Source organism: Vanessa atalanta, chromosome 10, assembly GCF_905147765.1.
Source record: "Vanessa atalanta chromosome 10, ilVanAtal1.2, whole genome shotgun sequence".
In the NCBI taxonomy this organism is placed as follows: Eukaryota; Metazoa; Arthropoda; class Insecta; order Lepidoptera; family Nymphalidae; genus Vanessa; species Vanessa atalanta.
The window spans coordinates 7495803-7511784 of record NC_061880.1 but is presented as its reverse complement, the minus strand read 5'-3'; the positions used below and the strand labels follow the sequence as shown (position 1 = coordinate 7511784).

Sequence of the window (15982 nt, the reverse complement as noted above, 5' to 3'; positions counted from 1 at the left end):
ATATATTGGACTGGCATTCAAAGTCACCACTCATTTAAATCAGGTTTAGGATATTGCATGCAACTATACAATAATAAATTCTGTCATACATTTCAACTTTAATTAAAATACTATTGCAGAGAAGAATAGAAGGTCGTTTTTAAAATGAGAGTAAATTAATATATTTTGTATTCAATAAATATTTTTATCATATCAGGTATTGTATTAGATCCGATCGTATAATTACAATGAAAAATATAATAACGTCCATTGACATTATATTCTATTACAGTTCCACCGGTTGGTTTAAATAACTGTTAGACTACCAGTTTTAGAATACATAGCATAATTGCTACTTGTGTTATCTATATAATATATTAGATAAAATTACGTATTGAAATTAATGAATAACGTACGAAAATATAAAAAAAAATGGGCGAATTATAAGCTCTTTGAAAGTACTATCAATGATATTGTAAATGTTTCGTTCTTTCGTTAAAATTGTTCAACGTTCTCCATATTATTATCTAAATAAACTTAAACCATGAAATATACCTTAATAATACTAATAGGTGCCTTATCTATCATTCCTTATTGTTCCGAGAGCGTTTAATATTTTAAGACATATCATCAGATGTCTTTCCAGTTCCAACTAAGATGATTATCTTGTTTATAGAGCTATTAGCCATCGCTATCGGGTTATATATCTCATCGTAGCAAAAACGATCCGTTTTCATTGCTAACGTAATCGACTTGCAGAACGAACCTTACAAATATTGCGCACTATTTATTATATATGCATACATACATCATCTTATATAATATATTAATACCTTTTGTTATTTGCAATTTGGCAAAGTTTTAGTTGGTATTTCGTGTGATAAAAGTATCTGCTTTTTACTGTATTGTTGATTTTCTATGTCATTCTTATTTATTGTTAATCGCTAAAATAGTTAGCTAAAATAGTTTTGAAATTGAGGTGTCGATCCGTCAGTGTCACACTATATTTTGATGTTAGATATTTTATATTAACCTCGCAACTATTGTAAAAATCTTAAGGCTCTAATCAGATTTTTCTACATTTTTTTGTATCGAATAATATCTCTGCTTAATACTTAAACATTTTTCTTGTTAAATTTTTTATATTATATTTATCTTTATTAGGTTGAACTTGTTTCTTAATAATGGAACAGGATTATTATTCTATGTTCTATGAATATAATTAATCAAGGAAGAATTTATCTCGCGCTGTAACCTCACCGTGTTGCTTGTTTTGTAATCAATTTAATACGAGTTTTGACATAACCAGCGTAAAGTATAGATTATGACAGTATCTTAAGGACCTACTTAAGTCGTAAGTTGATGATTAAATTTGTAAAAGCGGTCGAGTCGCTCTACTCGTACTTTTATAATATTTATTTGGCGAGTATTGATTGGTGTAGGGTATTTTTTTGTAGGGCGTGTCGTCCAATGAGTGCGAATTTATCGCGGAATTAAAATATTACAGATAAAGATTTTTTGTGCAAATGGTTTGACGATCCTATGCCAAAGATGCCAACTAACCTTTTCAAATATACAACTTATTAATTAATGTTATAATAGATACATTTCAGTAATTAAGTTTAAGTATTGTTTTATTGCTTTGCCTCTGATTGCTGTTTCCGAAGATTGGAATGATAATAATAACTGCTTATTGTAGATTATAAATTTTAATTAAATGCTATAAATTATACTCAAAAATATATAACTTAGCTTTCTGTGTGTATCAGTCTCGTTAATTGACAAGAACCGATTTCGGGGTAAGATTCTGAGCACGCGCAGGGGCAACTTGTTCCTCTGATTTCTTGCACCTGATACAACAATCACTTTTGACTTAACTGGATCACTTGTTTGAGCCTTAATTTTTTCCAAAAAATGTACAGTAGCTCTCATAATTGTTTGTGCATTTAATAATAATACTTAAAGCTTTATAGTTAGAAGCGTTTTTGTGATCTCATTCCGAGATGTGTGGTTCATTGTAAGCTGGAATTGGGAAGTGGATCTGTCAATCACCTGTATGAGTATAATTAATTTTTTTCCTTAACGGATTAAGTTGCGTCATAGCTAAATTAGTTATAATATAGTATCTCTGTTTGTATTGCGTGAAAGTTTTGACACCTTTTTATGTTATAATGAAATATTAAACTTAATACAAAAATTCAAATAATATGATATTTATATATATTATGATTTATAAGTTAAAGTATATTTATAAAAGCTTATTTATATTTTATGCTTCATTTTTAGTCGTTTTATAACGATATACTTAAAGATTATTTTCGTCAAAAAATACAATAATAAAACTCATTTTAAATAATTGATTTAAAAAAACACAATCTACTCAATTTCATCATAATACGATAAGTAAAACAAGTACAATATTAAATGTTATAACAGTAATTTTCTTTATTTACAACCGTACGCAAACGACCGTGTAACTTAAACGGGATAAGGTAAAAATCACACCTTGTACATTTATAGTCGGCTGTTCCAAATTTTATGCGTTTAATGATTTATTGGTTAAGTATTTATTTTATTGAACATATAATGATAATGATTATAATATTATGTAATCTTATTTAATTGATCAAAAACCACAATAAATGCGAAATTTAATCCGCAGATTTATATAGAAAAAACGTGACTGTTTTTTTATTAAGTTAATGTACTTATTTAGTTGGCATTCGCCCCTCTTTTTTTCTCATGCTTGCTACGTCAAAACAAGGAGTGCTTACCTACTACCACTTAATACCGTAGAAGCTTATTAATGTTGACACGATATTCAGGATTTCAGCTGAAGACACTAGTGTATTCTGAAAGGTCTAGCTTATATAAAATATGTACCTCATATATAAATCTAAGCAATGATGCCTACTCTGTTGTTCCAAGCCTCTGAAGTAAACAACATTGGCAAAATTAATAATATCGTTATCTCTGTCTTATGTTCGGGGTTAAACGTAATAGCAAGTTTTGTCCAATGAGATTTGTATAAAGGCAAGCGATTATAGAATGAGCAGCGCTTATTTAAAATAATCAGTGCGATATTTATATTCGAGTTTTTAGCTTGATTAGTCTATTTAAATTTCACATAAATTTTACATTTTATCGAGGTAAGCTCGTGACGATGATAATTGATAAATAATAGGGAAGCAACGTAATTTTCCGTCCGTCAATCAAAGTTTTAAACAATTTTAGTGTCTACTTATTTTTCGTGTAACGTAATGATTTTTAAGTACTGTATTAATTTTCCCGTTACTGTATTGATAATGACTTAATATTGTATGATAATACATTAACGTCACTTTTTGATTTTTAAATAAGATATAAAAATTTTAACTTTCTTCGGATGACAGAGAAATTGCATTGGAAACGTTTATTACAACAAAGTGGAAGGATTTAATAATAATATATACTTTTCACCAAATATCATCGATTATATCAATTATTGCAATTTTTATTGTAGATATAAATAAATGTAGGAATAGGTTAAAGTTACGATATTCAAAAAACCGTTTTTTTTATTTAACTGTTTTTAGATAAACATGACCACAAGATGTTGAAATATAGAATTAAAGTTATAAAACAAATACTAGTAATATTTGCTGTTCCGTTTGTTGTTTTTTAAATTTATATATATATATATATATAAAAACCACTCAATGATTAATCAATAAAAATCTAAAATCTTGAAATTAGGCAGGTAGGTTCCTAATAGATTATGGATATTACGAAACTTCACCCTTAAAACAAAACCCCTAGAAATTTATATTTCCTGTAGGAAAACCGCAGGTGTAGCTATAATAATAAAGGAAAATACTATACAATAATGAGCGCTACACCCGTAACCAGTATTGTTTTCCTTCCCACTGTTCAAAAATATATAGGAAACCGTTCGAAAATATATAGGAAACCGAGAATTTTAGTTTTATTAAATGCTTTAGCATCATATAGTATTTTAAAACATGGAGATCTTGCATGGTTTTGAATTCACAATCATCTGTTAATATTTGTAGGAATGAATAAAATTTTATATATGGAAGGAATGGCAACTATTGGGTCACTCAAATTAGTAGTTGCTGCACGAATCGGAATTAAAGGAATCGATGTTTCTTATTTTTTAATATTAGTACAAAGAATGATACATGACTTAAAACTATTTGGAATTGTGAAACAATGCATAATAATAATAAAAAAATTATAGAATGTCAATAAGTCCGTCCACCAATGTTAAGTGTAATATAAAATGTCAGTGGACATACTTCTTGATGAGTTTGGTGGATCGCCGAGTAAAGGAATCTCGTAACAGTTGAAGAGCTTCAGTAATTGGATGCCATTTCAAGCATTCAATCAAGAGAAATGTCATATAACGGTTGAATATATATCTTGCAATTTTTATGTTCCTTGCGTGTAAAAATTTCTCCTCGAGGTCTCGTTAATCATATTAAAAGCTAAGCTCATTAAAGTTGCGTTTGTAATTGTCAATTCTGTATCGAATTACAAACAATGAGTAATATACTCTCTTATTGCTATATAAATAAGGTTCATTTTTTTAATGATTTATCACCAATATCATGGATACGAGTAGTCACTAATTACTGTCTTATCATCAATCATTTCATTGATCGGTTACATGGCAAGTGCGGACTAGTGGTAATCTTGATAAAGGAAATGTAATCTTAAGTTTTAACACTTTCGGTTCAATATTGATTGTTGGGAAATTCAATTACGCTCCAATAATGACACGCGGCCACTCCTTGCGATGATACTTTTTCATACAGCCAGTTTCACACTATCTACAATACGCACGTCACATTTAATAATTTATATTTTATATCTAAACATTTAAGTGAGAATAGATTTAAATGAGAATAGGTACCTACATTTATAGCCTTTAAACATTTTTAATAATATATAAATATTTTATTATTTGTATATGAAATATAGCGAAAGTATTTGTCGTGTACCTATATGTGTACTACACAATTTAAATAATATATTAATATCACGATGAAATTCTTAATATCCTCTATCCTTTCACTACTATTAGTACAAATTTATGAATGGTGGCAAGAATGCTAGCAGCATTCTCTGTTAAACCGTAATTTCGAATCTCAGTATCCAGTCCAATAATCCAGTCTTCCTGTTCAGCGAAGGCAATGGGACTTAAATCTGTTTAATTAAACTCGAACGTTCTAATGTTGTTACTTTAAATGACAATCATCTATATAATAATTTATAAGATGTGTTTATTTTTTTATGTTATTATATTATATACCAAAGCATTATGTCTCACGCAGTTATTCAGGAAAATCAGTGGTGCATCATATAAATATAATATTACAAAATTATAGGAATAATAAATAATTATTTAAATTAATAATTTTAGTTATAAATATGAAAACCGTCTATAGGTAAATATATTCGTTTTATTTATAAAATTAAGTTTCAGCAACCAATTTAGAGTTTTGATTGTCTTTTAACATTTTTTTTTGTATAATAAATTTGTTATACAGGTGTTAGGGCGCCAATTTTCTTTTTGTGGAACTTTCGATAGTTGTAAGGGTTGCTGTATATCCAAATAAAAAGTATAAACATTTTATGTAATATAATATACATAAAATAGCTATTGTCACGTCTTTGATCGCTTTAAATTTTCAGTTCCGGTTCAATAATATGTTTTGTGTCTAAATGGGACCCGATATCTGGTTTAGCGATATAGATGTTAATTAGAATAAATAATTATTGTTCATATTATACTTCATGTATATGTTTTGATGGTTAAATCTGACATGAGAAAAGAGAAAATTAAACTATTAATTAAAATATACATATAATTTTAAAGCGCTTTATACTTCGGGTATTTCTGATCAGTGGTATTAGCTATGTGGCAACTGGATAAATCTTTTAATGCGAGACAACCAACAGATAATATTGTGTTATTTTATTTTATATTGCGCTTATAATTTCAACTCTTTTACTTTGATTACATAGCTTTAATATTATTCAACATTAGTGTTATTCTAATATATAAATAGTGATAATGATAGTTAGGATGAGATGCAGTGGCGTAGCTATCTTAGAGCCAGCTGGTGCAGTGCACCAGGGCCCTGGAGCTCAGGGGGCCCTCTAACCTAAACTTTGAATAGAGATGACATATGGATTTAGCCTACTAATGATAAGTTGATCTCAATGTATCCTGTATCCTATTTTTATTCCTATCTATAATTTTGAAGTGCAATATAAGTTAAAGAGGGGGTGAGGGCCCGTTTCTTTTTCTATGAACCGGGGCCCTTGTCCACCTAGCTACGCCACTGATGAGATGACCGTATTACGTCTGCCTTAGCGACTTGCACAGGTCTCTATAGAGTGTGCGCAAACAAAACTAACTCTATTTCTCATATAATCCTATGGGACGCAAATGTGATACGACCAAAAAGAGTTCCGACTCAGGAATAACAGCTTTATTGGTATTTCCCGAAGCGCAGGAATATAAGCACTTGTAACTTTTAAACTCTGAGCTACTACTATGAATATTGTGAGTAATAATCCAATAATTATTTTACTTTTTCTTCTCTCGGACCGGGGACCAAACTCAGGACGTCATGACCTGTAACCATATAAGGTAGCTATTAGACCAAAAAACTATGGAATGAATATAACACACGATATATATTTAAATTGGTTTGTACTAGAAAGTTTGCTTTTACCTTGAAGTCAATTTAAGCGCCAACTTCTAAAACTACCGCAATTTCTTCAATCATTAACCTTCAGACGAATTCGTGCTTATCTCAAACGTTCAAAGTCGAAATCACTGTCTATGTAAATTGTTTCAAATGGTGTAGGTGGCGCTTGTGGGTGTGATAATTCCTGGGGCAAATACAAATAGTGGCGTGAGAGTTGCTCCCGAAAATGTTTGTTTACTTACGAGGCTAGCGTGGGATAGGTGAAAGGTGAAAATTATTCGTAGATACATTCCAATAATTACGTTCTAATATAACGTCAAACGCATGACTGAACAAAAATATAGTTATGAGGTTCGTACAAGAAGTTGAAGATTACATGATCGCGTTTGTGTAGCCGTCGACGAGATTGAAATTAAAAAGTTTATATTTTAACACGATCGCTAGACTTATAATTATAATTCGTAACTTAAAATGTTAGTCTAAAAAGTGACCTACTAGAACTAGATGTTGCGATAATGATCCTGAATTTAAATCAACACCAATGTGTCATTCTAAATGTTAACCAGTTTAAGGAATGCAAATATATATATATCAACTGGAACCTGTTATTTCGACAAATGTTCGTAAAACTATAAATTCATATGAATAGAATCCGTGTTGTAAACTAACTCTTTTTTTGTCTTTTCCAGGCCTACGAGCTCTCAACCCTAACGGGAACACAGGTGATGCTTCTAGTCGCGTCCGAAACCGGCCACGTGTACACATTCGCAACACGAAAGCTTCAGCCAATGATCACGTCAGATTCAGGAAAGAGATTGATACAGACGTGTCTCAACTCACCGGACCCGCCGACTACCAGCGAGCAGAGAATGGCGGCCACAGGCTTCGAGGAAACGGAGCTCACATATAACGTTGTAGACGACGATATGAAGGTGAGACAATTGGCGTACGCTGGCTCCGCGCAGTATCCTATAGAACACCACCCGGGTCTCGCCCCTTCGCCGTTGCAGCAGTACCATCAACATCCTCCGTGTCCGTCACCCCTACCCCTAAGCTCCTTAGGACAACCTTACTCACACGCACACCTTTCTCACCCCCACATGTCTCACCATCCACAACGGTAGTTCAGATGGCACTAGAGTAAAGCCCGTTCTATTTATTGGCATCGATAGCTTCGGGATAGTCACGTTCTAGATAAGTTTGTAAAATAATATAAAGAGTAATATTGAAACCTTCGTACGGTTGTTTCTTTTATTATATTTGTAAATAGCTCTTTTAATTTTAACACCTTGGTTTTCGAGGATTTGAGTTGTATGAAAACGGGTTTATGTAATTTAAAGATTGGCTTTCGAGGAATTTTTCGTAATGATAACCGAGTGTTGCATATAATTGTTTGCAAATCGAAAATGACAGGTAAATTCGGTTTGAAAACGAATGATTAACTGCCAAAAATTTCACACTACTTGTTCATTAAATTAATAATTATAGTTTTCAACGCTTCACTTTTTACAAACCGATTATATCGTGTAACTTGTTTTATTATGCTTTTCGATGTAATAATAATTTACCTATGATGTTTAATAAATCATTCGCCTGAGAATCTATCAATGGAATCGATGTCTATCATCGAAGTGGTGTCGAAAGCGATCATTTCGGTAGCGAGTAATCATATTTTAAATCGCTTTGTAATTAACGTCCGTAACCGGTTGTAGGTTTCCGACCGACAGAATTGGAAGCCGTTTCGTTTGTAACTATTGATTCGTTATTATGAATGAATCGGCCTTTCATTCTACATGGAACATAGTAATCGAGCCGATACAAGCGTGCCTCTACAATGACTTATATGTAGGTATGAATAAAATGGTATAAAACTGACGTTTTTATTCATTTGTCTTCAAAAGTAAATATTTGCTTGCTCGAACTACGATTTCATTTGTAATAGAACTAATGTATATCTGGCATAACACACGATATTATTAGTATCATTATTTTTTTATCTAATATAACGCAACGAGAGAAAAATAACCTCTCTAGTAGCAGGTGTTAAAACTAGTAATGGTTTCAAAGGCGCTTCGTCGCTCCAGGCTCCTCGTTTGTATGTATGTTGATGCGGATTATAGAATTCAATTGAAAATTACTTTCGGTTAAGTCATTCAATCCTAAATGACTTGTCAATGTCAATTTAACTTTTTTTTTCTAAATAACCTGCTAGCTGAATTAATTATTATTTATAAATGTCTTAAGTAATAACACTATGTTGATCATTTATAATGAAATTTCAATATATATCGCATATTTCGTTATTTTTCTTTCAATTTATTATTGCGCAATATTCGAACTGCATCGGTAATCGTACACACAGTTCTTCATGTGTATCTAGTAGCGTCTCGCTCCTCCGCATCGATTGAGTAAAACGATTAATCGTATATTTTCATTTGCATACCATTTTTAATTTTGAAGTCATCCGGCGCCCACTGCCTCTCCTGCGACCTCGAATATTACTTGTCAGCTTTGATATGTTGAAATCGATTACGTCGATTTTTTTCGTTTCGACTCGTGATGATAAAAATCTTTTACTCCGTTTGGTCCTCTTGACGAATGAAAACAACATGTCCGTGGTAACATGAATGCTTATTGTTCACTTGTCGACGATAAATCTAACCGATTGAAATATTCACGCGGTAATTATGATTACAAGAGATAAGTACCTCCCGTGATGTTCCTTTGAGACTATTCGTTCAAATAATTGTTATAAAAAGTTTAACTGAATATTAAAGTCGAATGTAGGTTGGTTGTTTCTAAACTTTTTTATTTCTATTTCGTGTGGACGTTTTCTCCTGTCATAAAAGATATGTTACTCGTATAATTTGATTGTTGAAATATTCTAAACGTGTTATGTCCGCAATCTGGTGTGAATATAAATGGTATTAGCTGAGTCTGCGCCCGTTGTCCGCAAGTCGGCCACATAGGATGCAGATGCTCTTGTGCATGAATTAGCGGTATGCGGTATAAATGCGGAATTCGGTCACTGCCCTCACTCCGAGGAGATCTTCTAATCTTAAATTCTTTAGCCCGACCACGTTTCGTAACATCATTTTAGATTTCACTTTCAGTACCATTATTATATCGTTATATCCCAGAGCACGTATAACGCAATTAAAAAAATCTGTCGCCACTCGCCTGTCGAGTCAGATCGTAAATTTTTACTTTTTTAGATGTCTACTAGCTCGTGTTAGCGTCTGCGATAGTGACTCACGCGCTCCCATATCGTACAAACGCGCGACTCAAGCGCGAGACGCATCTATTCTAGACATCGCTCTTTATGCGTCTCGCACCTCCCTATATTAACTTATCAATACCATTGTTTTGATAAACGCCCGAGCAATTTTTGTTGACTCATCGTATTGTGTGGCATAATTGTCGGTGTATAAGCCGATTGCTCAAGTTCTACGTGATTTAACAATAAAGCTAATTTGACTAATAGGTGCCTTGTAATCGTCACTGCGTGTGGTTTAAGGATTAACTACAGTATCATCAGTATCATCGTTCGCTTCTCCATGCCGTTCCTTGACGTTTAATGAGCGCCTCTCTAAAGCTATTGTTCTATTTTTTTGTTTCTTTATCAGATCTGTATCTTGATTTGTAGATTGTATGGACATTATTGTTTTATTTAATATCAGTATGTAACATTTATCAGTATAATTTGAATTTAAATAATGTTTGTTAAACGTTTATGTAAAGTAAATATATATAATATATAATTAAAAATAAGACGATATGTTGATTGTATTCTTTTGCAAAATTATTAATGTGATTTCTATACATGAATGAGCCGATGGTATTTTTTAATTGTATATCTTTACAAAAATCACTTTAAATACCCGTGTCGCCTTGTAATTATCCTGTCTTCCGACCTTATGGATGAAATTCACCTACAGCAGACGTGACATAAGGATGATAATCGCTTAATCAATTTTGCCGTATCATTATTTGTTGGATAAATTAAGAGATTTTGAGCAGACTCAGTTTGGATATTTCTTATGCGCGATCTGCGCTGTCATTTCGGTAATGGTTCCGGGAATTAATCATTGTGGAAAGAGGACAAAGGCTATTCATAAAGAAAAATTAAAACATTAAAAAAAATACTCGTTTTGAAGGGCCGTTCTGAAACGTTCTCCTTCTTGAAAAGTTAAAAAAAACAGCAGGTCAATGTACTGATGCACCAATACAGTGATTATTGTTTTATATAACCATATATAGGTCATTGGAAGTAACGAACGCGTATGGTTGATGAGTGATTCCGCATCAATGTTATTTCGAGGCGCGGTCGGCCACGGTATTATTTTAGGAGCTTTGGTCCACTCCTTGTACTATTACGGCAGACCTGCGCCCGAGTTTCTGTTGCATAATTCAGACACGAGCTCCGCCGTTTGCATTCCGATACTTGATATGTGCTTTCACATGTATTTATGTACGAGATTTTGTGTCTTCGTAATGTTTGTCGAATAAATAAATTGTGTAGGCACAAATACAATGGGCAAGCCGGCGTCCCTCGTTACGTCGGCGAATGTAAAGTCCGAGTTGGCTTCTTGGGCCAGCTTGTCACCGGTTGAGATATTTTGCGGCAGTTGATGGGATCGCTTATATCATTGTTTAGGCCCTTCGTTACACCAGCTTTTCATGTCGATGCTTACAAATTATCATGGGTTTGTTTTGCGAAGTATGAAAATAATATTGATTTAACATGTGAAAATTGTTTTCGCTCAAGACTGAAGATTTGTGAAATCCATGTTTGATAATAGTCATTAAATTATTAACATATTCAAATATCTGTGTAAAATAAAATAAATCGAAAGGAAAAATCCTAATGTGAGCACAGAACACATAGTAATCCGAAATCCCAACATCATTATCTTGTGTTTCGATCAAACACAATTCTACTCACATCTCTGTTACCGCAATTCTAATGATTTGCGGCGGAGGTCCTCTTTTGTATGCACTAGGCATGACGAGTTTTATATGCAAGGTGCAACTCCGCTATCCCGTGCCCATCGGATCCAGAAACTTCCGCGACTGACCGTCCTGATTGCTCTAATTGAAATTTATTCGCTGCTTCTCTCGAACGCGTCCCGATTCCCGAATGCCTACATTAAGCTAGATAAGATTAATGAATTACTGAATACGATTGTCATCGATGCGTTTGTTATATTTGTGCGTTTGCATTTATGCGATCTTGTTTACTAGATTGACGCTGGACATGCTCATCCATTATAGATTTAGTCGGGTATCGTCTCTCGACGCGGTTGACGTCTGTGTCATTTCGATAATTGGATCCGCGATTATGTAGCCGGTCCATTCACAAACATCTGATAGATTCCAATGATTGACATTTGAGTATTGCGTCACTCGCTTTCGTGTCTAATCCATATCCAATTAAAATTTCGAACTTGTAACTTTAACCTGATTAGAAAATCAATCTGTATGTTGTTAAAATTTATTATGTTCGTATAGTTTGTTGATTAGATTAATAACGATGGCTTAGTTGTCGATGGTTATGGATGTGATGTACAGAATAGGTTGGATTGATTCGGAGAAACGGTGTCGGCCCACTTCCTAAAACTAGACTGGGAGACGCAGATGGTTAAAATTAGGCTCGCCGGGAATAGCGTAAACTGGTGCGTGCCTCGTCACCGCGCCGACCTCATGGATATTGTGTTACAACGTATCTAATCAGAATTTAAATTTAATTTAATTACGATGTTCATAGAAGCTTTATTTACAAACGTAATATAATAATATTATATATTTAGTTTTACTGAATGAAAGTGTTTTTTTAATAATTGAATTGATAAATTTTCCAAACAAAATAGGAATATTTTTAGATATTCAATTAATGATAATGCATCAGATAATAATTAAGATGATATTTACGTTAAATTGAACGCAGTTATCTTAGTTCCTTTTAAATGTTAAGCTTAAAACATGGTCTGATAAAACACCATAATACTGTGACTATGTACCTAGTTAAACGAAAATCCAATAGCACCATGATATGGTATTTTAATAAACAATGTTTTCCTGTCATCAGGAGAATATACAAGTTATCTTTCGGTCATCCTTTTGTTATCTTGACGCCTAGAATTTCTTGCACCGACGGTGTTGTTGCGTTCTTTTGTGTTTGATACAATACGGCATACTGCGAAGTGGTCTTCTTAACCCAAACTTAGCGAGTATTGGACGGCACTCGACGTTGAAGTAACGCTACATTCAAGTCGGAGTCTGTTGAGCTCTGACCGTTATCTCGTGGGAAATGATTGTAGCCGGCGCGGCTTTGTTAGGATGATTGTCCACTAGGCGGTGTAGATGTGCCGATAGGAAGCGTAGAACCTGCGCGTGACAGCTATGGGAACGAAGCTATGCATGCTTACGTAGATTATACCGTCTTTTGGTACAAATAATAAATCCGCAATAAGATACATCCGTTTTCTCTTCAGTCTTACATTACAATCAGAATAGGAAAATGGAACACAATAAAGTCCAGTTGAGAAGTTTAGGTCAAATTTCCCAAGAACTTTAAAAGATTAAAGAGTAATAAAAGTAGATAAGACGATGAAGTAAATATTTCGATAAGTTTTAAGTGTTTGTACGTGTATAAAATGCAAGATTAGAATGAGTATTTTACGAATGATTAAATTTTCTTGAACTTTGCCATTTCGTTGTCGGCGCTAAAGATATGCGAAAAGAAATGGGTCACGTACGGATGGATATGTAACAAACAATATTTTGTGTATTCCTTTCGTGTTGTTAACCTGTATATCACCTTTCGTCTAATGTATTCCAACGGCGTACACCGCTAACTCAGGTCTATTCAGCTCTGAAAACAAATCGTAACCGTCGATCCATCATACTTTTTCTATTGATCGTTACTCGAGCTTTACACAAACAAAGCGCTTTCAAATGGTAATCCTTGAGACGTGCTGTGAATTGGTTCCGCCGGACTTCGTGGGAAATATCCTATGTGCTATTTAAATCCAATTTCGTTTCAACATTTCCATAAGCATTTCTTACATCACCGAGCGGTTGTTGTCAATGTCTATTAAGATTTAAAATTTCTATCAATCTAACGATTTGTCTAAAGCTTTTAAAACGATTATATATATTCGAACAACAATAATAATAATCGTTATTGATATAGGTCATTCAGTAACTAGTTGTTTGTATTTTGAACAATTGACCTTATATGGCCACCTACAGCCGGTGATATAATCGTGTTTGCTACGTCACGCACGTGGGCGGCGTCCTTCCGAAACGCTGGCGCCGATCGGCTAATACTTTTCCTATCTACGTCTAAACAAGTAACAGAAAATACATATTTGGTTTATATATTGTAAAGTTTTTTTTTAGAATCTAAATTATTTCTAGGAATTACGCCATTATTTAGTAAAAAGTCAATTTCTAAATTCTTTTTGTAGTTTGTAGTTTTGTTTAAGCTCGCGGTATGGCTTTGTAAATTGAGTTGTAGTAGAACAAAAACATATTAATATTCAAGTGTAAAGCATTACCACCGACAGGCCAGTAATATTACGTGCTTAAATAGTAAGTCAGCATAAATCTTAAAGTAGTTTGTTATAAATGCGCACGGGCACCTTGCACACAAATGATTTATGTATGACCGCTAAAAGGATCCAACAAAAATTACTGTTTTCTCAATATAGATAGAGAGCCCTTTAATAATTTACATTTACACAATTTTTGAATTTTTTTATTAATCACTGTAAATAAATTACGATAAAAAATAAGTTTTCTTGTATATGATAAAGGTGATTACAGCGGCAAACTGATATCAGGAACTCAGGAAGGAACGATTCGTATAATTAATACTTAATAAATTTAACTTCGAATAAATTAGGCGCAAATATCTATCGGTCCATTGTAAATATTAAACGATAAATGTAACCAATAAAAAATTACACATAATATTTTTGAGACCAAATTCTGTGAATAATGCCAGCAGGAACACCACAACCAGTTGGTATAATATATGCTTCCACTTAAATATCTTAATTTTCGTACGATTTGTCTTCTGGTTCGATGTCCGACGATTTCAGCCGCAATAACTTTAATGACGTGATATGAATATATTTACTTTAGCAACACGTGTTTCACTCCAGTATCGCCATATTTTCTCAATGAGTTCACGTGTAGCAATATTCACAAGAGAATTCCAATCTTCCGTTGCGTCATTCTAAATCGAAAGTGGTCATAAACTAAAAGCCTTGGCAATGTTGTATCAAGTTTTGTTGATCTGTGACATTGTGGTGATTGTCTCGTCTATTTCACTTGTGCCAGTGGCAAATTCGTTTTGTTAGATAAAGACGCAAGATGTTCAATCTCGAGCTCTCACTTCCGTCCGCCTACGGCAGCGTTAACGCCGCCTACGCAGTTGCCTTAAAAATTGCAATCTGATGTTCTTCCAGGTTATATTTCTTATAGAATTCTTGCATTGGCTTCGATAAATTATAGTATTTACTGAGTTTCCGTAATTCGCTATCCATTATGGAAATAAAAGTTTAAATTAATTGATCAAACATTTACCAGATGTAAAACAGTTTCAAAAGTAAGAATTTAAATGGGTCTATAGATCTATACGCTTCAAAAACTTAAAATCTAAGATTGAATCTAAGATTATGTTTACTTCGTTATATAATGAAACTTCTCAAATTGGAATTATTTTGTGTAAAGACTGCTTGAATGACAAATTTCAAACATCGAATAACTGTTGTCGTAAGGATGACATCAACACGTGGGTGTCGTGAGCTATAAAACGCATTTGCGAGCACTTTGCGTTACAGAATCTTTCGAAATTGTTATCCTCTTTAAATTATGTCTTAATTCAGATCGCTCTGTTGTATTGGTATCCGATCTGTATTTTGCAATAACGGTACAACACTACTCGCTTTAAAAAGTCACGGTCATCGTCGACAGCATTTTCGTTTAATGACAGTCGATGGGGTCGCATCAAGTTATAATTCATTGTGGTATTTTACGAATTATTTTTAAACATCGTATTATTATGGGTACTTTTTCATCTTTTGAGCGGCATTGAAAAAATACATCGGTATTCTATATCGACAATCGGTTGATTGCGAGCATAATATACAGTTAGTTTTTTTTCTAGTCTTAATTACTTTATTATCATTTATATTCTTATTAAAAGTTATATTTTATTAAATAATCATAACACAATTATCTACAACTCAAATTCTCGTTAATGCAAGGAA

The 15982-nt window shown here is 33.0% G+C and overlaps 1 protein-coding gene across 2 annotated transcripts in view; it reads left to right on the top strand.

Annotated features, from left to right (window-relative positions):
- LOC125067002 (serum response factor homolog) overlaps positions 1-15982 on the top strand; it is a 226099-nt gene that overhangs the window by 14120 nt on the left and 195997 nt on the right. For both annotated transcript variants that reach the window (XM_047675367.1, XM_047675366.1), the window contains exon 2: positions 7391-7633. In XM_047675367.1, coding sequence (XP_047531323.1) covers positions 7391-7633 — 243 coding nt within the window. The remainder of the gene's footprint in view (positions 1-7390; positions 7634-15982) is intronic.